This window comes from Alexandromys fortis, unplaced genomic scaffold (assembly GCF_014885135.2).
Source record: "Alexandromys fortis isolate MF-2015 unplaced genomic scaffold, M_Fortis_MF-2015_v1.1 scaffold_29, whole genome shotgun sequence".
NCBI classification, from domain to species: domain Eukaryota; kingdom Metazoa; phylum Chordata; class Mammalia; order Rodentia; family Cricetidae; genus Alexandromys; species Alexandromys fortis.
In genome coordinates, this window is record NW_026067891.1 from 6,615,576 (window position 1) to 6,642,531 (window position 26,956).

A 26,956-nucleotide genomic window follows, 5' to 3' on the forward strand; every position below is an offset into this window, starting at 1 on the left:
TTAATCAAACACCTATGGGTGAGTCTCACCTACGAGCACCCACCCCACGCTGGCCTCTTGGAAGCACGTCCACTTGACCACGTTCTCTGGTGTCCTAGCAACCAGAAACTCTGATCTGAGCCCTGACAAGGACATAGGCCATTCCTTGCTGACCGCTGTGACTTGCCACACTGAGCCTCTTGGGACCTGTCCCTGTAGCAATTCAGATAATTGAAGGACATCACTTGTCCCCAAGGACGCCCAGAAGCCCTGCCACGTCAAGCCATCCCCTGGCAGGATGAGCTTCTCGGTCACGTTCGCTGAGCTGGCCAACATAGCCATACCGCAGTGTGGAGTGGTGAACTTCAAGGCCCTTCACCTCCTGATTCAGGGCATCCTGGATCACATCCAAATCGCTGGGCTCAAGAAGGTCCTGTCAGGAGAAGAGGATTTCCTCCAGACCTCACAGGTGGTCCTTATGCCCAGGGAGGGAGATCCCCAGCCCATCCTCAACCCCATGAAGAGGCTCAGCAACATCTTCGACCATGTGGTGGACCGCATCAACAAGATAGAGAGTCAGATATTCGCCATGAAGGGCATGCCCTCTACCACACAGCTGCTGGAGGCCAGCCACGGGACCAACCGGCCCGCCGAGGACCTGTGGAACATGATCAAGCTCGTGAAGAGGGTGGAGGGCAATGAGGAAGCCTTAGCGAAGGTAACTCCCTCCCGGAGAAGTGCTCTAGACCACACCTCTGCTCCTAGACATCTTGTCCTCCCTTCTTTGTGATGGGGGACATATCCACTGATGGAGAGAGCACGGAGTCAGGTGAAAGCTTGGAGTCAGGCAGAAACCAGGATCCTTAGTTGGGAGCTGAGGAGAGAAGCTGTACACAGCAGACAACACAACATAGGATGGATTCCACAGTTGCACATGCCCAGAAGGCTGACTGGCAATTTCCAGGAGCCACAGGGCATGGTAACTTGGTAGATATGGGGCTGGATTCAGGAGCTGTGGAGGTGTTTGAACTGCTGTCAGAATGATGGGTGTTGAACTTTTGTCCTGGGGTCAGAGCCGCTAGGTTGTTTATTTACTTTGGCTAATTTGGGCTGTGAAGACGCTTGATTGAGTAAAACGCTTGCTGTGTAAGCGTGAGGATGGGTCCAGACCCTGAACCATGAAAAAGACAGACCCAGTAAGACCCAGTAGCCTGTCGTTATAATGTCAGCTCTTGCTTTAAATTCCCTCCCTCTCCTCTCTCTCTCTCTCCCTCCCGCCCTCCCATCAGTATGTTTGACTGACGGTGTGTTTGTTTGTGTACACATGTGTGAAGGTACCCTTGGAGGAGAGAAGGTGTCAGATTCCCCTAGTGCTGGGAACAGAACTTAGGACCTCTGTAAGAACAGTCAGTACAGTTCTTAATCGCTGAGACGTCTTTCTAGGCCCAATTCTAATTCAACTACAATGAGACGGGAGGTAAAGACAGGAAAACTCTCAGCAATCAAGGGCCAGCTATCCCGTCATACAGACCAGTAATGAGACTCTGCCTCAAACAGGTGGTAGGGAGAGGTAACATCTGAGGATGACCTTTGGCCCCCATATGCCCAGTACATGTGCGCGCGCACACACACACACACACACCATAGAAAACACACAAAGCTTTTTGTTTTAGCTTTTGTTTTTAGTTTTTTGGCTTTTTGAGACAGGATTTTTCTGCGTAGCTCTGATTGTCCTGGAACTCTCTCTCTGAAGACCAGACTGGCCTCGAACTCACAGAGATTCGCCTGGTTCTGCCTCTGGAGTGCTGGGATTAAAAGTGTGTGCCAGCTGGGCAAGGTGACGTTTGTGAGGGCCAGGTGTAAGGTGCCAGGTCAGGACTGGGAGTGAAGCCATACAGGGCACTGGGAACACTTTTCTTCTATGCTCCACTGGTCTGTGAGGCCTGATGGCTAGAAAAGCCCAATGCCAGAGAGAGGTGCAGAATAACCGTCACCAATGGGAGGGTTCAGACACGGGAAGGGCTCTTCCTACCCCCAGTGTGATCAGAGTCACTAGAACCTCCTCCAGTTTTCTAGCAAGGCTCAGTCAGACGAGAGCCTAGACTGGGCGTCGACCACGGGGGCTGTTGGGAGTGAACTCTTCCACGCTGGAGTCCGGAGAGAGGATTAAGGCAACACCATGCCCTACCTACCATCTCAGTGTCCTGTCTCCTGCCTTTCTGGGGCCTCACACTGTCCCACTGCTTTATCCTCCCTGCCCCTTTGCTCCCTGCCCAGGAAAACTGAGTGCTCACTGTGTACCCCGCGAACCCCACTCTGCCTCTGCTGCACCTCTCAGCTCGGCAGCTAGCAATGAGGCTGAGTTCATGTGTGCAGGAACAGAACAGAGCAGGTGTCCCTGGGCCAGCAGCAGCCTTGTTAGGCTCCACGGCAACACTGCTAGAGATCAGGCTGTCCCTGGTGGCCTGGCCTGGGTGTGGATACAGATGTCAGAAGTGCTAGCCACAGCCTGCCTCCGTGGTCTTTCGGCTCGGTGAATAAAGGCTTCTAGAATCCTCAAGTGCCTGAGTAGCTGAGCAAGGTCACCTGTCCAGCTCTGGAGAGGCCTCGTGGACAGGTTCAGACCTGCCAGCGAAACCCTTGGAGGACTGTTTGTACCAATAAGGCATGTCCCAGTCATTAGAGCAGGCTGCCTTGGACCCAGCCTGATTGAAGTTGTCCAGGGTTACCACAGTGACCCATTGAAAGAGGTTGCCATGGTAGCGGGTGCAAGAACAAGGAGAGCTGCTTAGCTAAGTGTGTGCACACATCAGGCTGTGAGGATGGCAGGCCGGACATCACAGAGATGCTGAGAGTCACCTCCACTGACCCTTCCACCCCCTTTCTTGGGGCTGGTTGGGTTACTGTTCCTCTTAGTAGTTAACCCTTGAAGGGTACAAGGAAAGACGGCTTCTCTCAGTACCCACTCCAGACAGGGCGAATGGTGCCTGGGAAACTAACACGGACCAACACCAGAGGGCTTCTGCTCCACAGTGGCCAAGAGGCCTGGGAGGGTCCAAGGGCTGTGCTATTGGTCAGTACATTTGTCCCACAACAAGTCATTATTAAGCAGAGTTAGATGTAGGGCTTCTCTACCCCAGTACTGTAGACAATGTGGGTAGGATCATTCTTCGTGGCTTAGCGCTGTCCTGTGCATTGGAGGATGCTGAGTGACACCCATAGACACCAGAAACCAGAAGTACTACCTGCTTATAGCAGCTGAAGACACCCCAGACACAGCAGGTGCCCACTGACCCAAGTGGGGGCTGCTGGATTAGAAAACCTGGGCTTTCTGGGCAGTGGTGGTGCACGCCTTTAATCCCAGCACTCAGGAGGCAAGGGTAGGTGGATCTCTGTGAGTTCAAGACCAGTCTAGTCTACAGAATGAGATTCAGCCCAGTTACACACACACACACACACACACACACAAAACCCTGTCTCGAAAAACAAAGAAACAAACAATAAAGAAAGAAGGAAGGAAGGTAGGAAGAAAGAAGGAAAGAAAGAAAGAGAGAGAGAGAGAAAGACAGAAAAAAAGAAAAGAAAACCTGGGCTCCAGGCTGGGTGTAACAGGCCTGTAACCAGAGAACTAGAGAGGCAAGAGGATTACCTCAACTACAAGGTCAGTTTGGTCTACAGATCAGGTTCCAGGCCAGCTGTAGCTAGATAGCCAGACCCCAGTCTTAGGAAGAGAGGGAGGAAGGAAAGGAGAGATGAAGGGCGAGGGGGAGAGAGGGAAAGAAAAAAGAAAGAAGAAAACTGATCTTCCATGGCAGCCTCAGCCTTCCTGACAGACTGTAACCCAGTCTGTCGTCAGCTCAGCCAGCCACGGCAGTACCACCGCCACCGGTGCGCTAGCGCCCTCTAGCATAAGTTCCCCAAATTGCAGGCCCCTCCCTGACACACACCCTCTGTTTCTCACCTCTGAGAAAAGCTGCTGTCTGGCTGAAACCTTGGTTTCTGAGACAGTCTGGCACCTGACCTTATAGGAGCAAATGAAGAATGGCATTAACTCTTTGATATTAAGATTGTCCCAGGGGGCTGGAGAGATGGCTCAGTGGTTAAGAGCATTGCCTGCTCTTCCAAAGGTCCTGAGTTCAATTCCCAGCAACCACATGGTGGCTCACAACCATCTGTAGGGAGGTCTGGTGCCCTCTTCTGGCCTTCAGGCATACAGAAAGAATATTGTATACATAATAAATAAATAAATATTTAAAAAAAAAGATTGTCCCAGAGGCAGAGGCAGGCAGATCTCTATGAGTTTGAAGCTAACCTGGTCTACAGAGTGGGTTCCAGGACATCCAGGGCTATGTAGAAAAACCCTGCCTCAAAAAAAAAAAATTGTTCCAAACTCCCTATCCTTCTCCTCCTCCTCCAACCAAAGCACACCTGTTGTTTATCATGCAAATTAAAATGACTTCCATTGACTTGGATTGGGGTTGTACAGCACTGCTTACAGGTGTTGGCTTAGAGAAAGGGTCGGGAGCTGTTGTGGGAACAGAGACACTTTGGACTCTGTTGTCACCCTTCCCACCTTGTAATGAAGACTTTCCCATTCTCATTGCTGTTCCCCATGGCTCTGGATATGGCTGTGTCAGCCTGCATGTGCTTTGGAGCCTCTTAAAGGGACAGGGAGCAGTCACAGACTGGACAGCCATGCTTCTAGTGTCTGCTCCAGGCTGGTTAGATTCCCTGAACTCAGCTCCCTCTCAGTCTTCGGGCAGAGACTGTGACCTTTTCTCTGAGGCATCTGCTCTCCTAGATCCAGGGCACAGCCCATGCATGCGAGGCAGCAGGCTGGGCCACTGAACAGACCCACAGATGGGAACAGAACCTGACTTCCACCTGTGGCCTTCACTTGGGGGCAGCTCAAAGATTCTTTCATCTTTTCCAGATAATTTTTTGGGGTTTTTTTTGAGGGGGGGGAGTGCTAATTGTTGTTTGTTTTTGAGATAGGGTCTCATGTAGCCAAGGCTGTCCTCACACCTGCTATGAGTTGAGGATGGTCTTGCCCTCCTGATCCCCCTACCTCCTGGTGCTGGGACTTGAGGTTACCTGGCACTTAGCTGTGTTTGTCGGGGGATGTTATTCCTGCCTGGCGTGTTTGGCCCCTGAGTGGCTGGAAGGCAGACAGGACAGAGGGATCAGTGGGCTTTACACATCACACACGGGGCCGTCTGGAGAACGCTGCCCCACCATGGTAGATGAGGACTTCAAAACCCATCCCATCACAGCATTGGCACTTTGAACAGAGTTAGCAGTAACTCTTTGGTTTTTGGAGTCAGAGTCTCTCTGCGTAGCCCTGGCTGTCCTGAACTAGCTCTTGTAGACCAGGCTGGCCTCAAACTCACAGAGATCACCTGCCTCTGCCTCCTGAGTGCTAGGATTAAAGGCATGCGCCACCACCGCCCAGCTTTTTCTTTTCTTACACCATCATGACCAGCACTAGCTAATTTTGAGAGAGTCTTGTGTAGCCCAGGCTGGTCTCTTATGTAGCTGAGGATGGCCCTTTTGACTCTGCCTTCTGATTTTGAGGATTGTGCCATCTCAGTGTTTTATGATGGAAGTCTAAGCCACTGCCTTGACATGTTGCTTGTTTAGTGACACCATTGCTGTCAGTCAGCTGCAACAAACGCCCCTGTGAGCTCTGCGCCTGCATCCAGCAAGTGTTAACGTGTTTGCTATTGGCACACTAGGTCACTGCTTTCAGAGAGTATCTTTTCCTGTTCCTTTATTTCCAACTTATTTATGCCTTTGAGTTTGAACTATGTCTCATGCCTGGAAACTTAGCATCCCTGAGACTGAGGCAAAGGAGTCCAAGCTTCAGGTCAGCCTGGGCTACATAACAAGACCGCATCTCAAAAAAAGGGAGAGGGGAGGCAGTGCTTTTGGGCTGAAAGAGAAAGAAAGAAGGAAAGGAAGAAAAAGAAACACAGTCTCTTGGGCTGGCAAAATGCCCTCGTTGGTAATGTATTTGCCACATAAGCACAAGGATATAAGTTCTACCCCTGGCATCCATGTAAAAAAAGCTAGGCATGGTGTCTGCCTGTAATTCCAGGGCTGGAGATGCAGTCAGGAGGACCTGCTGGCCAGTCAACCTAGAGTGATCAAAGAGCCCGCTTCAAAATAAGATGGATGGTAACTGAGGAACACACCCAGGTTGATCTCTGGCCTCACAGAGGTACACCTACATACACGAACACACACACAATAAGTGTCCTTAGACAGCAGGTATCTGAGTCTTCTTCCTTCCTTCCTTCCTTCCTTCCTTCCTTCCTTCCTTCCTTCCTTCCTTCCTTCCTTCCTTCCTTCCTTTTTTCCAAGACAGGGTCTCCCTGTGTACCCCTGGCTGTCCTAGAACTCTGTAGACCAGGCTGATCTTGAACTGGCAAAGATCAGTCTGCCTCTCCCTCCTGAATGCTGGGATCAAAAGCGTGTGCCACCACCACCTGGCTCACTCTCCACCTTTCAGTGCAAAGTTCCATACATTTGCCCCGAGTATTGCTGTAGGTTCTGGCTTGTACCGTTCCACTATTTGCTAAGCGTTAGTTCTACATTGGGACATCTATACACATTTTCACTTTTTCCTTCACACCCATCTTAGAGCGGACAAATTAAAACCTATGAAGCCACAGATACAGTCCCAATCATTGTGAGCTGAGTTATGATCACATGCTGGGATCATACATCAAACATGAGTTCTGTTCCAGAGGTTACCTTGCTAGTACCGCCTTCCTCTGTCACCAACCAGCATAAGTCAGATCTTTGAAAATGTGAATTCACAGGACTTGGGAGGCAGAGGTCAGTATGGGCTGTATAGTAAGTTCCAGGCTAGCCTGGGCTATGCAGTGAGACTGTGCCTCCAAAAGCCAGTCAGTCAATAGGCAATTTTAAATAAAAATAAATAAATATGAAAATCTAGTTCCATCTCCCCTGCTTCTCACCCTCCAAGGGCTCGTTGCTTGTGCTGTTTCTCTCAAGACCATTGTGGCAATATGTATCACACACACACACAAGCACGCATGCACGCACACACACACACATGCATGCACGCACCCGCACACACGCACGCATGCACATATGCACCCGCATGCACTCGAAGCACTGATATCTTCGTGTTCTTTGCTAATCTGTAGGTACATTCATCTTAATTCTTTTGAGAACCAAGAGGATCCCTTAGATGGCTGTCACCGAGAACTTCTGATGTGATTTAGCCCTCACACCGATTCCCCCTTTCCCCTCTTCAGATCATGAAGACTCTTCAGGACCTGCTCACCGACCTCCATTTACTCAAGAACACGGTTGAAACCCTCCAGAAGGACGTGGACATGATAAAGTACATATTTGAAAAGGTAGCCATCCCTCTACCCTTATCCTCACTTGGCATGCTGGTTAGACCTCCAGGGGTTAGGGCAGTAAGGAAAATTCTAGGCCTGTCCTTAGAGAACATGACCATAAAGGGACGAGAAGGGTTTAACTCTCCCCAGCCATTTTCCTGTCCCCTGTCCTGAACCTCCTGTGGTACCAGCTCATCTTGACTTAGGATAAACAATAGAATTTATTGTTTTACTTCCTTTTTTTAAAAAAAATATTTATTTAATATGTATGTATACAGTCTTCTGCCTGCATATATGCTTCAGGCCAGAAGAGGTCACCAGCTTTCACTACAGATGGTAGTGAGCCACCATGTTGTTGTTGAGAATTGACCTCTGGAAGAGCAGTCAATGCTTTTAACCCCTGAGCCACCTCTCCAGCCCTTGTTTTACTTTCTAAAGTGCTTAAACATGGTTCGTTTTTGAATTTTATGTGCACGGGTGTTTTGCCTGCCTGCATGGCTTGTGCACACATGTGTATCTAATGCCTGCAAAGGCCAGAAGAGGGTGTCAGATCCCCTAGACCTGAAGATGCAGACGGTTGTCAGCCACCATGTAAATGTTGGGAGGTTTCAGGTTGTCCAAGAGTTAGCAACTCCAGAACTTGGTGTCACCAACTTTCCTCTCATCGCAAGCACACTCCACGCTAAAAAGCAGGAAGAGCCAGCACAGACACAGTTCTTATGTAACTCCATCCACCAGCCTACACGCAGCCCAGCCAACCATAGAGTAGCACAGAATCCCTGGGGCAAGAGGCAGCAGCATCCAGACCGCAGCCGAAGAAATCAAACTGGATTCAGGAACCAGGTCTTCACTTCCAGGCCAGCAAAGTGGCCGAGGTGGAGCCACTGACCCCAAACAGTGTGGTTTTAATGTAGCATTTGAGTCTCAGGCTGATCTGGAGCTGGGTCAGGAAGCAGGACCGTGAAAACTAGTGTCTTTGTTCGGGTTTCTATTGCTGTGATGAAAGACCGTGACCAAAAAACAAGCCGGGGAGGAAAGGGTTTATTAGGCTTACATTTCAGCCTTGCTGTTCATCACCAAAGGAAGGCAGGACAGGAACTCAAGCAGGGCAGGATCCTGGAGGCAGGAGCTGATGCAGAGGCCATGGAGGGGAGCTGCTACTGGCTTGTTCCCTATGGCTTGTTCAGTCTGCTTTCTTATAGAACCTAGGAGCAGAAGCCCAGGGAAGATAGCACCCACTGTGGCCTGGGTCTTCCCCATTGATCATGAAATGAGAAAATGTCTTACAGCTGGATCTCAAGGAAGCATTTCCTCCTTCCTCTGATGACTCTAGCTCATGTCGAGTTGACACACAAAACCAGACCGGACAACTAGAAAGGACACCTTGGGGCAAGTCTATCTGAGCAACAATTCTTTCTTGGCCCACCTCTTGCAGTCATTGCTGTGCTCCACTTTCACCTGCTCTGGAGCAGGTCTCTAGTCACCTGGCCTCCGGCCTGATAGGTAGCAGAGAGTGACTTAGGGCCTCCCGCTCCACAGCACAGTGCTAAGACTGCATGTCTAGTCTCTCTTGGTTTTATGCAGCGCAGGGGATAATCCTTGTGTCTTATAGACGCTTGGCAAGTACTTCACCACCTAGGTCACGCTGCCAGCTCTCCTCTTCAAGAGTCTTTTGTTTGTTTGTTTGTTTGTTTGAGACAGGGCTTTTCTGTGTAGCCCTGACTGTCCTGGAACGCACTCAGTAGACAAGGCTGGCTTCGAACTCATAGAGATTGCCTGCCTCTATCTCCTGAGTGCTGGGATTAAAGGTTTGTGCCAGCACTACCCAGCTAAGATTCTTTTTTTTTTTTTAAGATTTATTTATTTATTATGTATACAACATTCCTTCCATGTATTTTTGCATGCCAGAAGAGGACACCAGATCTCATTATAGATGGTTGTGAGCCACCATGTGGTTGCTGGGAATTGAACTCAGGACCTCTGGAAGAGCAGTCAGTGCTCTTAACCTCTGAGCCATCTCTCCAGCCCCCCAGCTAAGATTCTTAATGTTCTACTCTTTCAATGTTCTGAAAAGCTCAGAAATTGTTGAAGGTGTTTAGCCCAACACTTCCCAAACTTTTTTTATTTTTATTTTTAATCTATGGAACCCTTTTCTTTGCTTGGAAACTCCCGTCATCCCAAACTCACTTGCCTAATATGGTGAGAAGCAGCCAGGCTGAGACCAGAACCTGTACCCCAGCCTTGGATTATGGTTCCTGGCAGGTGAACCCAGAAAGAATGGAGCTTGTCTGTGAAGACTTGAAAATACAGAACCGGAAGTTGGGTGCCCTGCAGCGGGAAGTGGTGAGATCCTGGGATTCTCTTTCTTGCCCTAGGCTCTGGGGCTGGAATAGTTGTGGGAAACAGCACAGCCTGAAAAGGGTTTCAGGGAGCAAGAATTCATGTTAACAACATCCCCCACAGCAGCCCAACCCTAGCTCACACTCCCTCTCCACCCCACTGCACAGGTTACCCTCCAGAACAAGGTTCGTGCTGTCCCCCAACCTGAGGACATGGTGCTCTGGAGTGGTCTCCATGAGGCCATGTTCACTCCGGTGAGTGGAGGAAGAGGAGGAGGAGGAATGGGACAAGGGGGTCATGAAACCAGACGGTCAACTCAACCCCTTCCCCTACAGGGACCTCAGATGGAACTGGAACCCTCCAAGACGTGGCAGAGTATGACCTCTCTTCCAGAACCTACCTCGGGGCCGGCTAAGGATGGCGGCCAGACTGATGTCTCACACCCTACCCACAGCGCCACCCCTTTGCAGACCGTCCTGCATTTTGAAACCGCGGGAGTCCTTGAGGAGGATGCCTTCACCCAGGCTGCTGAGTTTAGCGCCCCCCAGGGGGTAGAGTATGCTCAGGCCTCCGTATCTCAGTCGGGGTCTATAATTGCACCTGGACAAGTACCAGGGCCTAGTGGGAGACCTGGTCCTGGTTTCATCCCAGCCGGTTGGTCTAGACCTGAACTGGCTCCCCCAGGCGCATGGCCCTTACCACCAAGAGGCTGGCCTGGGGCTAATGCTTGGCCTATGTGGGATATGCGTACCTTCCAGCCTAGCCTAGGTCCATTTGTCCCTCTGGGCCAGATGTACAGGGCTCCTTTCCCAGTCATGGAACCTGGACCACCATGGCCTCCTCAGGTGTGGCCACGACACCAGATTCCTAAAGTAGGAGCCCGCCAACTTTCAGATGTTGAAGAAAGAGGGGACGAATCCGAATATGACTACGTCGAAATGTATCATAAAGCAATCCCTAAAGATGGGGCTCCCCAGGATGCTGTTCCTGAGGAAGGGGCTCCCGAAGATGGTATTCCCAAGGAAGGGGCTCCCCAGGAGGAGATTGCCAAGGAAGGGGCTCCCCAGGAGGAGATTGCCAAGGAAGAGGCTCCCCAGGTTGGGACTCGCAAGGATAGGGTGCACCATCACAGAGTCACCAAGGGTAGAGCTCCCAAGCACAAACCCCACAAAGATGGGGCCCCCCGTGAGAGAGCCCCAAAAGATGAGGCTTACCAAGACACAGTTCCCAAGGCCATGGCCACCAAAGATGGATCCCAGAAAGACATGACCCAAACAGCACACCGTAAGGTCCCTCCATCGGCCCTAAAGAAGCTGAAGTCCGTCTTGACGATTGCTGCAGCAACTGCTGCAGCCTATGCATCGGCAGCAAACACAGCTGCCCAGGCAGCCAAAGCTGCGGTCAAGGCAGTCAGAGATGTTCCTGCAGCCCAAATGGCTTCTTTAGCCTCAGCTGCGGCAGAGGGTGGGCCTTTAGGGGCCTTTGCAGATTTCCTGGGTGCAGGATCTAGCCGTGGGGCCACCGACTTCATGCCCTTCAGTGACGATGAGCTAGAAGACCTTCCTGAAGAGATCATATCATCACTTCTTCACCCCATGGTACCCAGATCAGTCCTGTGCCAGGCCATGATAACTGCCATGCAGGCTGAGAGCCCTGAGGAGAAGAAGAGGGCTGTCCAGTACTCCATGAGCCACATAGCCCAGATGCCTATCAGGCACGATTCCCTCAAAGAAGAGTTTGACCATCTGTCGACCAACCTGCACCAGCGCTTAACTTACCTGGGTAGGCCTGGTCAACCCCGGGGAGGGCAGCAGAGGCTCAGGCCCTCCCTGTAGTCTGGCTCCTTGGGTTTCCTCAGCAAGATCTCCATTCAAACTTTAGCCACCTATCCCTTTGGTTTAAGCACTACTAGCCTCTTAATAATCTACTCTTTTTATAGTAAACATCCCCCCCTCCATTCCGAGTGCTGGAATTCCAAGTATATAGCACCATGTTTAGCTGCTGCTTCTTCTTCTTCTTCTTCTTCTTCTTCTTCTTCTTCTTCTTCTTCTTCTTCTTCTTCTTCTTCTTCTTCTTCTTCTTCTTCTTCTTCTTCTTCTTCTATGTCTCCTCCTCCTCCTCCTCCTCCTCCTCCTCCTCCTCCTCCTCCTCTTCCTCCTCCTCCTCCTTTTCTTTTTCTTCTTTTTGAGAAATAGCCCTGGCTGTCCTGGAACTCACTATGTAGACCAGGCTGGTTTTGAATTCACAGAGATTGACTGCCTGCCTCTGCTTCCTAAGTGGTGGGATTAAAGGTATGTGCCACCATGCTTGGTTCATATGTTCTTTTGTGAGTTTTTGTAGAAACTGTATCAGAAAATCTACCATCCTTTTCAAGCCCCCCACCCCCACCCCAGGCTCACTGTATTTCTTTGGGACACAGCATAGGCGTGGGAGGTCTCACGTCATGTCCCTCCGACATTCCTCTTAGTGGTCGCTCCCTCTTTTTACTTTCAGCTAACATTGGAGACCCTGCCAAGATTGGCAACACAATTAATGTGCTGGAGGAGAAGATTTGTAACCTCCAGAAAGCCAGGCTACAGGTTAGTGCCCTAGGCAGAAGATGGTGGCTTGCCTTGAGTTAGGGACCTGCCTCTTGACTGTCACCCTTCCAATCAAGCTCTGTTGTTGCTGGAAAGGGACCTGCAGAAGTGGGTGGGGTGGCATCAACAGCACCCATGCAGAATCCATGGGCAGGTGGCTCTGTTGTCCCCCATCAATAAGTGTTTTATGTGCCGGCAGAGGCCAGCCTGGTGTGCACAGGCCCGATATCGCTTCCTGACCTTAGGACCCTCCTATTTTGGCAACATCGGAAGCAGAGCCTTGGATGTCATTGTCTCTCCCATTTAGGAAGAAGAACTTGAGAGAGTTTGGGGCCACCAGATTGAGACAATGAAGAGTCACTACATGGTGCTCGACAGGACGGTGGAAAAGCTCCAGATTCGCATAGATGACTTCAAGGTTAGGAGGTCTGAGGACCAAGAGGGAGGCAAGGAGAATTCCTCCTTGGGATGATGAGACCGTCCCCAAATGGTTTATAGTGGGGTCCACTAAATGCAAGGGAAACAGATATTTTACTCTGCACAAAGTACACTTCAATCACCCAGGTGGTGGCGCACACCTTTAATCTCAGCACTCAGGAGGCAGAGGCAGGCGAATCTCTGTGAGTTTGGGGCCAGCTTAGTCTACAGAATGAGTTCTAGGGCACCCAAGTCTATACAGAGAAACCCTGTCTTGAAAAAACAAAGAAAGGGAAGGAAGGAAGGAAGGAAGGAAGGAAGGAAGGAAGGAAGGAAGGAAGGAAGGAAGGAAGAAAGGAAGGAAAAAGAAAGAAAGAAAAGAAAAAGAAAAAGAAATCCCAGGGACTGGAGAGACGGTCCAGTGGTTAAGAACACTGCGACTCTTGCAGAGGACCTGGGTTTCATTCCCAGCCCACATGTGACAGCTTAAAATTACCTGTTAACTCCAGTTCCAGGGCATTCAGTGCCCTCTTTTTGATTCCATGAGCACCAGGCATGTACGTGGTGCCCATACAAACATTTAAGTAAAACATTCATACACATAAATCTTTTCTAAAATCCCACACACAAAGGGCCTGGACAGTGTGTATCCTTGAGGGCCTTTGCAGGACAGATCTAAGGCTTAGTGACATTTGTCAAAGAGATCAGTGTATGCATAAGAGGATTTCTTTCTTTTTTTTTTTTTTTCCTTTTTCTTTCCTTTTTTTTTTTCTTTTGAGGCACTGTTTCCCCATAGCCTGTAGCTTTGGAACCTGTCCTGGAACTCGCTTTGTAGACCAGGCTGGCCTCAAACTCATGGTTATATGCCTACCTCTGCCTCCTGAGTGCTGGGATTAAAGATGTGTACCACCACTACCTGGCCTTCTTCTTCTATTCTTTTTTTTAATAAGAGGATTTCTTGTAGCAATAGTTATGTTTATAACTTTCCCCCTAAACCAGTTCTTCCTCCTGCAGGGTTAAGAATGGAGCTAGGAGCCGGGCAGTGGTGGCGCATGCCTTTAATCTCAGCACTTGGGAGGCAGAGGCAGGCAGATCTCTGTGAGTTCTAGAACAGCCTGGTCTACAAGAGCTAGTTCCAGGAGAGGCTCCAAAGCTACAGAGAAACCCTGTCTCGAAAAAGCAAAAAAAAAAAAAAAAAAAGAATGGAGCTGAGTGTGAGGCAGCAAGCGCTTGCCTAGCGTGCCCAGAACCAAATTCCACTGCTTAGAAACTAGGGCGGAGGGTGAAGAAGGCTCATCACACCACACCTGTAGCCTCCATTTACATCCCAGTAGATATAAATGCAAGGCAGGCTGGGAGTGCAGTTCTCATCTGGGCAGCTAAATTGGGAGTTTTTCCGAGGGGTGAGAGAGACCAGATGCGAGGAGAGAAGTCCCTTTGGCTTGGGAGGAAAAGTGACCCCAGCCTCTGGGGACCGGGGAGGCACTTCCCAAGCAGGCAAGCCGCTGCTCCTGTCACGGGGGGGGGGGGGAGTTTATTTATTCGTTGTTTGTTTATTTGTTTTGAGACAGAGTTTCTTTGTGTAACAGCACTTGTTACTAGCTCTGTAGACCAGGCTGGCCTTGAACTCACCGAGATCCTCCTGTCTCTGCGTCTTGAGGGCTGGGATTCAAGATGTGTGCCACCACTGCCTGGTCTTGAGGGGTGTTTATTAAGTGGAGATAGGCCAGCACCAACAGGGGAGTTCATGAAGTTAGGTGATAGGAGTTAAGGTTTCCCCTCTAATCCTTGGGCATGATGTATGGCCTGCTGACGTCAGGATGCTGGGACCCCACTGCAGCTTAGATGAGGTGGACTGGATTAAACATCCAGGGAACGGCACGGCCAGCACTGCCTTGTGCTTCCTTGGATTGACCTCTGGTGACACGGGAGACTAGGGCTAGTTTGTCCCTAGTCTCTGTGGCTTCTTTTCTGTCCCAGTTGCCTGTAAGCAGGAGCTCTAACCCAGCCATCTGCTCCTTACCCACATGGCCTCAGTTCCCTTCCTAGCAGGTGGCAAAGTTGGAGGCACAAAATAAATGTGACCCTCAAGGCCACAGCAAAGGCTGACCTGACTGTACTTTGCCCTTAGACCCTCAAGGATGAAATCCAAAGGCTGGATCAGATTAAAGCCGATAAAACTACGATGGACCAGGAGCTGAGAGAAGTAAGCTGAGGTCCCCTGCCCCCCACTGTTCATCCCCTGCCCCCACTGTTCATCCCCTGCCCCCCACTGTTCATCCCCTGCCTCTTATTTGCCAGTCAGAGTCGGAATCACGCAGCAAAGACAGCAGCTAGCATTCCCTCTGCCTCTATTCATTCAGGAAATCTGGGAGACCTCAAAAGTTACCTATCCACTCCTCTTTCCCATGACTGGAGATTAGTGACATTATTATTTTAAAAATCAGCCGGGCGGTGGTGGCGCACGCCTTTAATCTCAGCACTTGGGAGGCAGAGGCAGACGGATCTCAGTGAGTTCGAAGCTAGCCTGGTCTACAAAGTGAGTTCCAGGACAGCCAGGACTGTTTCTCAGAGAGACCCTGTCTCAATATATATATCATAACTGGGCAGTAGTGGTGCACACCTTTAAGGCCAGCACTTGGGAGGCAGAAGCAGGTGTATCTCAGAGTTCGAGGGCAGCCTGATCTACATAGTGAGTTCCAGGACAGACCTTGTCTCAGAAAAAAAAAAAAAAAAAAGACAAAGAAGCAGGCATTAGGCCTTGGATGGATGCCCCTCAGTTGGCTGAGTGCCTTCCTAGTGTGCATGAAGCCCTAGGGTCAGTCCTCAGCACAGCACAGTGGCGTGAACCCATAACCTCACCACTGGAAGCAGAAGGCTCAGAAATTCAAGGTCATCTTGACCATGGGCTACAAGGCCAGCCTGTATCCCATGGTGTACATGGGACTGTGTTTAAAAAATAGACATAAAAATCACAGTCAACTTTCCTGTTTGGCTCAGATTCCACAGCTGTGTTTGAGCCAGTGTAGACACCACCACTGCACTTAAGCCAAGGTCACATATTCATGGTCTTCAACTAGAAAAGCTGGCCCCAGAGATCAGGGGTCTTGCTGACCTGAACCCCCTCTGCCTAGAAAGCTGACAGGGATGCCCTGGCAAGCAAGGCAAACCGGGCGGACCTGGAGGTGACGGCGATGGAGCTGAACGAGATGATTCAGAGCATGCTCTTGAAGATCACGACCTATGAGGGGGACTGGAAGAAGTCGCTGAAGCACCTCAGGAAGGACCTGAACACTAAGGTGAGCTACGCAACAACTTGCCCCAGAGCTTAACAGCCTCAAGGAGCAAAAGCTGATGGTTTTTAAAGACCTTGGAAGCAGCTTACTAGGTGGCTCAGGACCTATGACTTCCCAAGTCAGAGTGAGGTATGCCATTCCCATTGTACAACCTGAACGAGCCAGGTGAAGCCACTGTCGTCAAAGCGCTTCAGTGTCTCTACACTGACTCCTTGGGGCCACTTAAGGGCCTCACAACATGGCAGCCACTCCCCCACCGCACACACCAAGTGACCCAAGGCAACAAAAAAAATGTGCAATGAGACTCCCATCATTTCCATGTCGTCCTCTTCATTATTCAAGTGGACCCTGTTCAGAGCAAGAGGAAACAGCTCCGGTGGAATGAGTCCCAGCCGTATCTGCAGCCATGTTGGAGGCTGACTTCCGGAACTCTCGGGGCGGTGCAAGCACCCCAACTAACAGGTTGGGGTGAGGGGGCTTCCTGCAGAAAGGACCATGCCTGTCATTTGTTTCTGTCAGTGACTGCCCCGGCATGCCATGCCACGCCTGGGGAATGCAGATGGGCAGTCCCAGCGCGCTCCGTGGCTCTTTTAACCGCGTGGCGCGTTTAGAATCAGGTACTCTTGGTTTGCGTCTCGAACAGGCTTCAGCTTTCCTTCTGTAAGCTGGAGATTGATCCATTCATGCTCCTTGCTGGGTGAGCAGTGAGCCAAGCAGATGGGGCACCGTCTTTGCAGACACAAATTCCTCAAAGAAAGGACACAAGTCACTGCAAAGCCACAATGCCATAGCATTCTGCAGCACAGCTGGCCTGTGTTTCTTGCTTCAGTGGAACGGAATGAATCTAAAGCTGGACTGACAATGTGACTCGAGTAGGAATTAACACATAAGTCACTGTTCCCAGGGATGGGGGTGGTGTGGTGCACAGCTGGAATCCGAGCACTCAGGAGGTCCACAAGTTCAAGTCCAGCTTGGGCTACAGTGAGTCTGGAGATCAGCCAAGGTAATCTAGCAAGACCCTGTCTTATAGGGAAAAGGAAAAGGGATCCAGACAGACAAATCCTGAGGACAGAGAGCAGGTTGTTGGTTGCCAGAGGCTGGGGATTTGGAAGGAAATAGGGGTATATGGAAATGTTTTTTTTGGGGGGGGGAGTGATGTAGATGTTCTAAAATAGATTATGAAGTCAGGTGTGGAGGTGTAAGGCTGCCATTTCAGCTCTTCTGATGCTAAGGTGGGAAGATTGTGACTTCCAGGCCAGACTCAGCTACATAGTGAGGTACTGGCTCAAATAATTAAATAAATAAATAAAAAATTGCCAGGCGATGGTGGCACATGCCAGTTTGAGGCCAACCTGGTCTACAGAGCAAGTTTCAGGATGGCCAGGGCTACACAGAGAAACCATGTCTCAAAAAACAAACATAAATAAATAAGTTTGCTGGTCACAGTGGTGCATGCCTTTAATCCCTTTAATCCCAGACAGAGAGGCAGATGGATCTGTGAGTTCGAGTTCCAGGACAGTCAGGGCTCTGTGGAGAGACCCTGTCTCAAAAGAAAATTTAAAGTAATAATAATAAATTTGATTGTGATGGTTACATAACTTTATGAGCACACTAAAACAATTGTCCACTTTATATGCAAACCCTCCATAAATATTTGTGACCCACGTCAGGATACAGGGTTCACCGGAGAAACATTTTTCCAGCCTCTGGTCACACAGGAGCTGGGAGTCTTATTTGCAAGTCCCCTATGCCAACAGCGCCCGCAAAGGCGTGAGCTGAACGGTTCTCCCTTTCCTGGGTCTTGAGCTGCTTTATCTCATTCTTTGTGGGACTCTACAGGTTGCTGGGGTCAGCTAACTGGTGGGACTTCTTTCTTCCCTGTGACTGGCAGCTAGTCCACAGTGACCTCAATAGCCTGAAGAAGGACATAGAGGAGGTCTGGAAGATCGTTCGGAAGCTCCTGATAGAAGGCCTGCGATTCGATCCCGACAGTGCCGCAGGCTTTAAGAAGTGAGGGTGCTTATACTGATATTCTGGCCAAGAGATGGATGCCTAGAATTCTAGACCGTGGCCATGGGGAGGGGTCAGGGAGGGTGTGACACAGTAGAGAGCATCCATCAAATGAGGAAACCGTGGCTCAGAGAGGGAAGGGAAACCAGGATAGGCCCACCGAATTGGCAGGTCTAACTAGAGCCTGAGTCAGGGTCTATGACCCCGCCCCGGACAGAGAGGCTTGCCATCAAGCGCCCTGTATGTCCCTCCTCCAAAGGTGGCTTCACTAGTGCAGGAACTGAGGTTGATGTGCCTGGGCCTGTAAGAGGTGGGAAACCACAGCGCTCTGTCCTGGGGCCTCAGGCAATGACAAAGGGATTTGGGGGACCTTTAGTTCACCTCACCCCAAGCCCTGGAACCTGCTAATCCTTGACTACTGACCTGCTTGTCCTCCAGGAAACTGTTCGAGCGGGTGAAGTGCATCTCCTGTGACCGGCCAGTAGAGATGATGACCGGCCCGTGAGTACCACCACCAGGGGCACTCTCCTATAGACATCGTGACTCCGCTCTGCAGAGCTCAAGCAAAGGCACACACCTGCCTACACATCCTTCCGCACCATTCTATAGCCACCATAGACTGTCCTTCCTTAGTGGTTCCCTCGAAGGGGGAGTAGATCTCTCTCACCTTTACCACTCCGAGTTAGAAACACGAAAAAGAAAAGGATAGAGGGATCGCTGAGGGAAAGCAGGGATTTGTTATTTCTGACTTCGTTAATCTTTGTGGAGACAGAGTCTTGCTGGCCTCAGAACTTGCAATCTTCCTGTGTCACCGTCCCAGTGATGGGATTTCGGGTGCACATCTTTAGTTCCGGCTTCTTGCCCTTACTTTGTTATCATTGTAAATGGCGTGATCCCGTGGCCTGCAATTCTGCAGTTGTTGCCTCTGGTCAATTCCAGCGCACTGCTCAATCCCCCAAAGGCATCCATCCCCTGTCCTGTTGGCAGTCACTTCTCATTGCCACCTCCCTGTAGCCCAGGAATGTCTTTTCCAGATGTTTTCTGTAGATGGGACTGACTGTACAATATGTGACCTTTGGTGTCTGGCTTCCTGACTGGGCTTAATGAGATTCCTCCACATTGTAGCCAAATCAATGCTTCGCTCCTTTGTTACAACTCCTTTGTTACTATTCCGTTGTAGGGGCAGAAAGCCCTTTGTGTATCCATTCGCCAGCAGGTGGGCATTTGGGATGTCTCTAAGCTGGTGTGACTAGTGAACACGGGTGTGTGTTTGAGTGCCAGTTCTCCATGGCTGGGAGAGACACTGGGTCACATAGTAACTTTGTATGCTCCAGACGGTACTCTGTCCCGGGCTGCTGATCTCTATGATCATGACTGTGCACATGTGCTAAGGATTAATGTGACCAAGAATCTGGGTGGTAAATCTTATCTGAATTTTGTTAGCCACTTGTAGTCACTGGCTACTATACTGGATGGCATGGCTGTGGAAGAATATTAATGACTTGAAAAATGATAAAGGAAATCAGACCATATGCATGTGATTTTCCCACTTTCTTTAAAGAAATTACACAAACATGGACATAATATTGGAAGGATATGAATGTCAGAGTCTGTCCCTGTTAGGGAGCTTGCTTCTTCGTGCCTTCCTTTACTTTATAACATGCAGATCAGTATGCCTCACTGAACATGTTTCAATGCAGTGTACCGTCTGCACGGGAACAAACACGTCTGCATGTATGTGACCATTGCACAGAGGGAGCGGTGGAGTGGGCCCAGCTCCCTGGAAGGCTGTTTTGGATTATGGACATACATAACCTTAGCCACTTGAAGGGAGCTCCCACAGTTGGTGTGTCCGTGATGTGCAGACCCCACGTGTACCTGAGTCCTTTGCCATGGCCCTTCCAAGCAGTGTGTCCCCCTCCTTGTGCGCATAGCTCCTGGCAAACCCTTATCTGTGACAAATCTCTAGGATTTCCCTCCTTTGGTTTTTGACTACTATTTATTTACTTAGTTACTTATTACTGGAGAAAGGCACACACACACACACACACACACACACACACACACACACACACACACACACACGTCCAAGGTAGCCTTAGCCTTGAATGAAGTATGTCCTAATAGTACAGGCTGACTTTGAACTTGTTCTCCTCCTGCCTCAGACTGCCAAGTGTTGGGATTACACGTGTGCGCCTCTGGCTTGGTTTTCACTTTACATTCTGAACGGTGTCTGTATCTTCCCCCAACTGTCAGCTGCAAGCTTTGGACTTGGGCTTCAGGCTGTGAGCTGCCTGAAAGTCCTAGGCTTCCTCTCTCCAGGTCTGGAGCCCTCTGCTGGGCATTGGACCTCCCACAGCCCTGGTCCCCTCTGCCTCTACAGACAGCTCATCACCATCCGCAACACCCATGGGCTGTCACAAGTGAGGCCAGCCAGTGCCAACAGCTTTGAGTATCTGCAACGGCAGCTGATAAGGTGAGGGCCATGGCCACCCCCATTCCCAGGGAGGTCCAAGACCCCTGCCAACAGACTTTCCTTCAATGCAAGAGCCAAAGAGGGCCCGGGATGCCTATCTGGGGTTGTGGTGTGGCTGATAAGTACACAGAGGGCAGGGGAGGAGAGGAGCCAACATCTGCATTTGGCATCTGCTGTGGGCTGGAACTCAGGAGGGTCTTGTAATGGAGGCATATTGTGCTAGCTACTCAGGAGACGGAGGTAAAAGGATCTTAAGGTCTTCCTAGGCTACAGAGTGAAACCTTGCCTCAAAAGAAACAGAACAAGGCCAAGGCCGGGGATATAGCTCAGTGACAGTTTGTCTAGCCTGCACAGGCCCTGGATTCAACCTCCAGCTGAACGAATGGGGGGAGGGTGGCGATGGGCGGGCTCCTTGTTAGGTCTTATAATCCTTGGAATATAGTATTAACTAACGTGCTTGTTTCCTGGTGGGTAACTGAGGATCCTCTGGGAGCCCTTGCTGAGGTCTTGTTGGGTCATATGGCTTCCTTTGGAAATGTACTACAATTTCACCCCACTTCATAGCTGAGACAAAGTGACCTGCCCACGACCACACCATGGCTAGGGAGTGACTGGGGCCTTACCTGCCATCATTTTCCTCCCTCAACCTAGCTGGCTACCTGGACCTCCTCTTCATTTCCCTCATTCTTGGGTTCCAGGGGGTCCCTCCAGGGCCCAGTCTGTGTGAGCTTCTGGCCAGGGGTGGGACAGGGGCAGGGGAATGAACAGCTGAGCATTAATCACTGCAAGGGGAAGGATGAATGACTTGTGTGGTTCACCTAAACCCCTGTCTGCTGACTGGAGCCCAGGCTCCAGGTGTGGTTGGTTAGAGAAGGGAGTATGGGCGATTTCCCTCCTAGAATTGTCCATGTCTGTAATTACTCACCAAGCTCCAGGCCTGCCTGCTGTACCACCCAACTTCTTTGGGGCCTGTGCAGGGCTCCTCTGTGAGGGTTCACCATGTGGCTGCTGACCTCTGCCCTGTCCAGGGAACAACATTTGCATTTACACAACTTTGGAGTCCATGAGGAGGGTCTGGGCCCCCAGAAGGACTGGGGTGATGGACCCCGAAATGGGACCACCTTCAAGCACAAACCAAATGACCTGTCAACAGTCTACCCTTACGGGGACCCTGAGATAATGGACTATGACACGGTGAGTCTGGCTTTGCCCTCCTTTCAGAGGCTGGATGCCCGCATACCCAACCCCAAGAGTGGGATGAAGCCCTGAGCCGAGGGCATCTTGAGGCCATGTCCTGGCTCTGGGTGTCTGTGTGCATCAAGAGAAAGGGGTGGCAATGGAGTCCCTGACTTGGGACCTGGGCCATCCCACAGGCTGAGGTGGACATCCTGGGAGTGGATGGGGTCCTGTACAAAGGCCGAATGAACACCCAGTTTGGGACACGGACTGGGGAGAAGGACCTGGCAGGTGAGGAGCATCGGTGTTTCCTGGGATTCCTACCCTGGGGTCTGGTTCTGCTGGCCAGGACGGGGGAATGCAGGTGGACTCAGGGCTGGTGCTGCCCCCTGGCTGAGGAGCCCTCACAGTCACTTCCAAGAGTAGAGTCCCCATTGTGTGCTTGGTATTTTACCAGGTGGGTGGGTGGGCCTAAAAGCACGCAACAGAAGGGACGAATCCCTAGTGGCAGACAGAGATAACCAACTAACCTGAACCGGCCATCCATGGTGGCACACACCTTTTGGTTTTTGTTCATTTGTTTTATTTTGTTTTGAGTCAGGATTTCTTTGTGTAACCCTGGCTGTCCTGAAACTCACTCTGTAGACCAGGCTGGCCTCGCAGGTGGGTCTCTGAGTTCAAGGCCAGCCTGGTCTACAGATGATGTTAAAGAACAGTCAGAGCTAAGGAAACAAAGCAAGATAAACAAAAACGCCCCAGCTGACCTTTTCAAAATGCACAAAAGTTGGGGTCTCTTGGGACAAAAGGTATATAGCTCTGTGACAGAGTTCATAAATGCAAGGGCCTGGGTTCTTTTACTAGTACTAGAAAGGAAATGAATAGCTGAGCTGAAGCTGGACACCGGCAAATGCTGGCCTGGGGGGATGCCACACTGGTGGGATGAGCTGTGCCGGGCAAAGCTGGTCCATGGGGGAGCGATTAGACAGCGCCCTGAACACTTCTGAAGAAGATACAGGAGTGAGTTAGCGGAGGAGAGGGAGGAGTGTGGTCTATGTGGAGCAAGAACAGATTCAAGGCCCTGTGGTAGGCTGGGTAGAACTGCAGGAGGGTGAGTCTACCTGGAGCATAGAAACTAGGTAAGGGTAAATAACCATGGCCAGACCCAGACCCAGGAGCCCAGGGTCAGAGCAGCGAGAGACCCCAATCTTTGTGCATTTTGTATCAGTTGCTGTGGTTATTCTGGTGTCTAGGACCCCAAAATTCTTAGTTTCCTCACTGGGTGTGTAATAAAATAATACAAAAAACGGAGCTTCTCTGTACACGCATGGGGATGTTTTCCTCTGGGAAGGATATGTCTAAAGCTTGCCCCTGCCCAGGAACTGCAGCGCTTACATCAGGAGTGAATCAGGATCCCAGGGCATCTAACCCATAGGAATTCCACAGGCTGCCTATGGACCAGAGCACTACATGCACTAGGCTGAGGCCACACCCCCCAGTAGCTGTCAGAGCTCACCCTGAAACCCCAGGGCCCCAGAGCTACAGGACAGTTTACCCATATCTGACATCCCAAGTCACATCTTTTCTCCTCAGCTGTGAAGGTTTCCTATCCTTCAGTTCAAAACCTGAGCGATCGTGTGCGCCCCGGATCATTACTTGCTCCGGGCTACCCCCGTGAGTACCTGACGCCCCTGGGGTTCTGGCAGATCTCCAGATTCTCCTGGTCCTTCCCCCGCCCCTCTCTACTCACCTCTCCAGCTCTGGCCTGCTCATCCACATCCTGGCAGCCATTTGCTCTCTGGCCATTAGCGGTTCTGGCCGTCTACACTCCCCTCAGGGGAGTTTCTTGCTGGGTTTTTGTCCCCAGAGGGCCCCCCCCATCTGCAGACGTGGGACAAAGGAGGCCATTTACAGCCCTGGGCTTCTTGTCTGAGAGAACTGGGCCCTTGAGCTTCCCTGGTTCCTGTCTCTGGACCTCCAGAGGACCTGCACAGAGCACTTCCTCCTGTCTGCCTCTTCTGCTGTTTGTCCTTTCCAAAGACAACGTGGTTGAGGCTCAGTCCTGACACCTGAGCCCCAGCTCCAAGCCCCTCCCCCCAGGTGCACCATTCTATTCTAGTGCCCATTTTTTGAGTCATGTGTCTTAGTCACCCTTGAAAGTGCAGGACCAGGACCAGAGGAGGTGCAGTGGACAGCCTGGCCATGCGTTACAATGCATCTCCAGTCTGTTCCCTGGGGGGAGAACTCCATCAGGCCAGCTGCTTCCGGAAATGCTAAACACAGCCTGTGTTTCTCCTGCTTCGTCCCCAGCCTTAGGCCCCCGCACCAGCATCAGCTCTGGCACCACCCAACACTCTGCCACAACGGTGGCTCGGCCGCCATCCCTGCCACCAGTGCCACAGCTACCGCCACTGATCCCAAGGGACCCGCAGGAGGCCCCTGGACCCACCAGGCACATGAAATCTCTGCGGCTGGAGTCCCTAGCCAACACCCAGATTGCAGAGGAGCACACCCAGCTGTGAGGCACAAGCCTGTGACCCAACTACCATGGGGTCCCCTTCACTTTAAGGAAGAGACCTGGGGCCCTGGATCAGACCCAGGAAAGGGTGCAGGGACCCTGTGTATAGAGGGAAGGGTCTGCATAGGGGACCCACATAGACTCAGCGTTTAACTATGTACCTGAAACACAAACCACACAATCCTTGGCCAACATTTTCATGAATAACACAGCTTTTGAGTGAAGGTTTTCATAGAGTCAACTGAATTTCTTTTTTGTTTGTTTGTTTTTCGAGACAGGGTTTCTCTGTGGTTTTGGAGCCTGTCCTGGAACTAGCTCTTGTAGACCAGGTTGGTCTCGAACTCACAGAGATCCGCCTGCCTCTGCCTCCCAAGTGCTGGGATTAAAGGCGTGAGCCACCATCGCCTGGCTTCAACTGAATTTCTTAAGCACTTCCCTCTACAGCACAAAGTGGTCTTAAAACAACCCCGTTGGGTCGGCAGAGTGCTTGCCTAGCATGCACCACCGAGTTTGATACCTCTAGCACCAGAGAAGCTGGTATGGTGGTATACACTGGCAATACCAGCACTTCAGATGGAATGGCAAGAGGACCTGGCCAAGGCCACTCTCAGCTACACAGTGAGTTCATGGACAGCCTGAGATATAAGAGACCCTGTGTCAAACAACAAAAACAAAAATCCTTCTCCTTGGCATTCTGCTAAGATGTCATCAGGATTGGCTTCTGCCTCCTTGAATCTTCCGTAGAAGCCAATAGTTCCCATGGGAAGCAAATTTCACCATGTACTATTTTTTATTTCCTGTGACCATTATTATGGCTCTAACTTGTGTGTGAGAGGCTATAAGGTGGTGTGTGTGTGGTGCGGGGGTTGGGGGGTGTTGCCCCTGTGTGTGTGCTGAGGTCAGAGGAAGATGCTGAATGTCTTGCTCTATCTTTTTTTTTTTTTTAAAGATTTATTTATTACGTATACAACATTCTGCCTCCATGTATGCCCACACGCCAGAAGAGGGCGCCAGATGGTTGTGAGCCACCATCTGGTTGCTTGGAATTGAACTCAGGACCTCTGGAAGAGCAGCCAGTGCTCCTAATCACTGAGCCATCTATCAAGCCCCATCCTGCTCCATCTTACTCCCTTGAGACAGTCTCTCACTGAACATGGAGCAAGGCTGGTGGCCAGCAAGTCAGTGACCCTCTATCTCTGTCCCCATCCTCCACGGCTGGGGTTATAGATATGTGCAAGGCCACACCCAGCTTTTTACATGGGCTCTAGGGATTTGAACTCAGGTCCTCATGCTTATGCAGCAAACACTCTTGTTGAGCATCTCTTTGATCTGTTTGTTTTTGAGACAGGGTCTCCCGTATCCTAGGCCGGCTTTGCTTTCACTCTGTAGCTGAGGATGACCTTGATCTTCTGAGCCTCTACCACCTGAGTGTTGGATTACAGGAATGTGCTGCTACCCAGTTTCTGCAGTACTGGGAATCAAATCAAGGACTTTGGCATGTACTCTAGCAACTGAGCTACATATCCAGCCCTTGAATTAATTAACTATTTACTTACTTTTTTTTTTTTTTTTTTTTTTGAGACAGAGTTTCGCTGTGTAGCCCATGCCCAGCTCACTTATATTTATGTTTTAACTAATCCACAGAGACTGGAATACCACCCTTGGAGTAGTCCAGGACTGTGAAGTACCTTCCAAGGCTGGAGTACTACAAACCCATTCTGAGCCTAGCAGGTTCACAGCCCATGTACTTGGTGGAAGAACAGCACACCCTGAGGTCCCATCTTCCTGTGACGATAGTGACGAGTCTTGGGGCATAAAGTGTAGGGTGCAAGTGCAGCCACCCCCCACTCTCAAACTGGGTTATTCCTTCTACCGTTTCTCTCTCTCCAGGGCCTTGTGTCCTTTCTCTGTTCTACTGCTGAGAGTTCCACCTCACTTCACAGAGGCAGACAACTTTCCTGAACACATGGGGGCAGGCTCCTCCCCTATGAGGGCACCAGCGGGTGGGTTGAGTGGGGAGCCGGGACAAGCTGGGAGGGCACATTTTCCAGGAGAGCTGGGGGAGGGGACCTGGAAAGGAGAGCTCCAAATGCTGCCTAGGGCTGGTGTGCTGGAAGAAACCCTTGGTTTAGGAGGCCACTGGTATGTGGAGGTGCTGTGTGCTTGTCTGCTTCCTGTGCTCCCTGAGGCCTCTGGTCAATTCCAGTTTGTGGCCCGAGGTCACCCATAGCCAACTCCCCTTTTCTTTTTGGAAAGATGTCCAAATGAGGCTGGGGCAGTCCTAACCTAGGTAACCCACTTACCTATTCCTCCCTGGAGACCCTACCCTCATGACATAGATAGGTATTTTGGCCATTTTCTGCCCAGAATAAAAGCTTACTCTTCCAAGCAGTGGTGGTGGTGGCCTTTAATCCCAGCATTTGGGAGGCAGAGGCAAACAGATCTCTGAGTTCGAGCCAGCCTGTCTCAAAAAAGAAGAAGAAGGAGGAGGAGGTAGAGGAGGAGGAGGAGGAGGAGGAGGAGGAGGAGGAGGAGGAGGAGGAGGAGGAGGAGGAGGAAGAAGAGGAAGAAGAAGAAGAAGAAGAAGAAGAAGAAGAAGAAGAAGAAGAAGAAGAAGAAGAAGAAGAAGAAGAAGAAGAAGAAGAAGAAGAAGAAGAAGAAGAAGAAGAAGGAGAAGAAAAGACAGACAGACAGACTGGGAGACTGGGAGGGGGAGAAAGACAGACTTAATCCTTTCAGCTGGTAGATGTGGAACTAGGTCTGGAGCCCTCTGTAGTCAGCAGCCTTGTCCA

The 26,956-nt window shown here is 50.7% G+C and overlaps 1 protein-coding gene across 1 annotated transcript; it reads left to right on the forward strand.

The window, feature by feature from the left end:
- Window positions 1–26,622, forward strand: CUNH16orf96 (chromosome unknown C16orf96 homolog). The gene is made up of 16 exons (XM_050135784.1): window positions 1–697; window positions 7,266–7,370; window positions 9,618–9,698; window positions 9,863–9,949; window positions 10,031–11,477; window positions 12,189–12,274; window positions 12,582–12,692; window positions 14,823–14,897; window positions 15,826–15,990; window positions 17,879–17,997; window positions 18,436–18,498; window positions 20,381–20,473; window positions 21,502–21,667; window positions 21,847–21,940; window positions 23,240–23,320; window positions 23,957–26,622. Exons 1-16 carry the CDS (start codon window positions 278–280, stop codon window positions 24,166–24,168), a joined length of 3,405 nt encoding a protein of 1,134 aa, XP_049991741.1. The 5' UTR covers window positions 1–277; the 3' UTR covers window positions 24,169–26,622.
- The last annotated feature ends 334 nt before the right edge of the window (window positions 26,623–26,956 follow it).

Excerpts from the sequence above, each read along its gene's own strand:
- CUNH16orf96 (XM_050135784.1), top strand. The coding sequence starts at position 278 with ATGAGCTTCTCGGTCACGTTCGCTGAGCTGGCCAACATAGCCATACCG. Across the intron at positions 14,898-15,825 it reads TGGACCAGGAGCTGAGAGAA|AAAGCTGACAGGGATGCCCT; the intron begins GTAAGCTGAGGT and ends CCCTCTGCCTAG. Across the intron at positions 21,941-23,239 it reads TGGGGAGAAGGACCTGGCAG|CTGTGAAGGTTTCCTATCCT; the intron begins GTGAGGAGCATC and ends TTTTCTCCTCAG.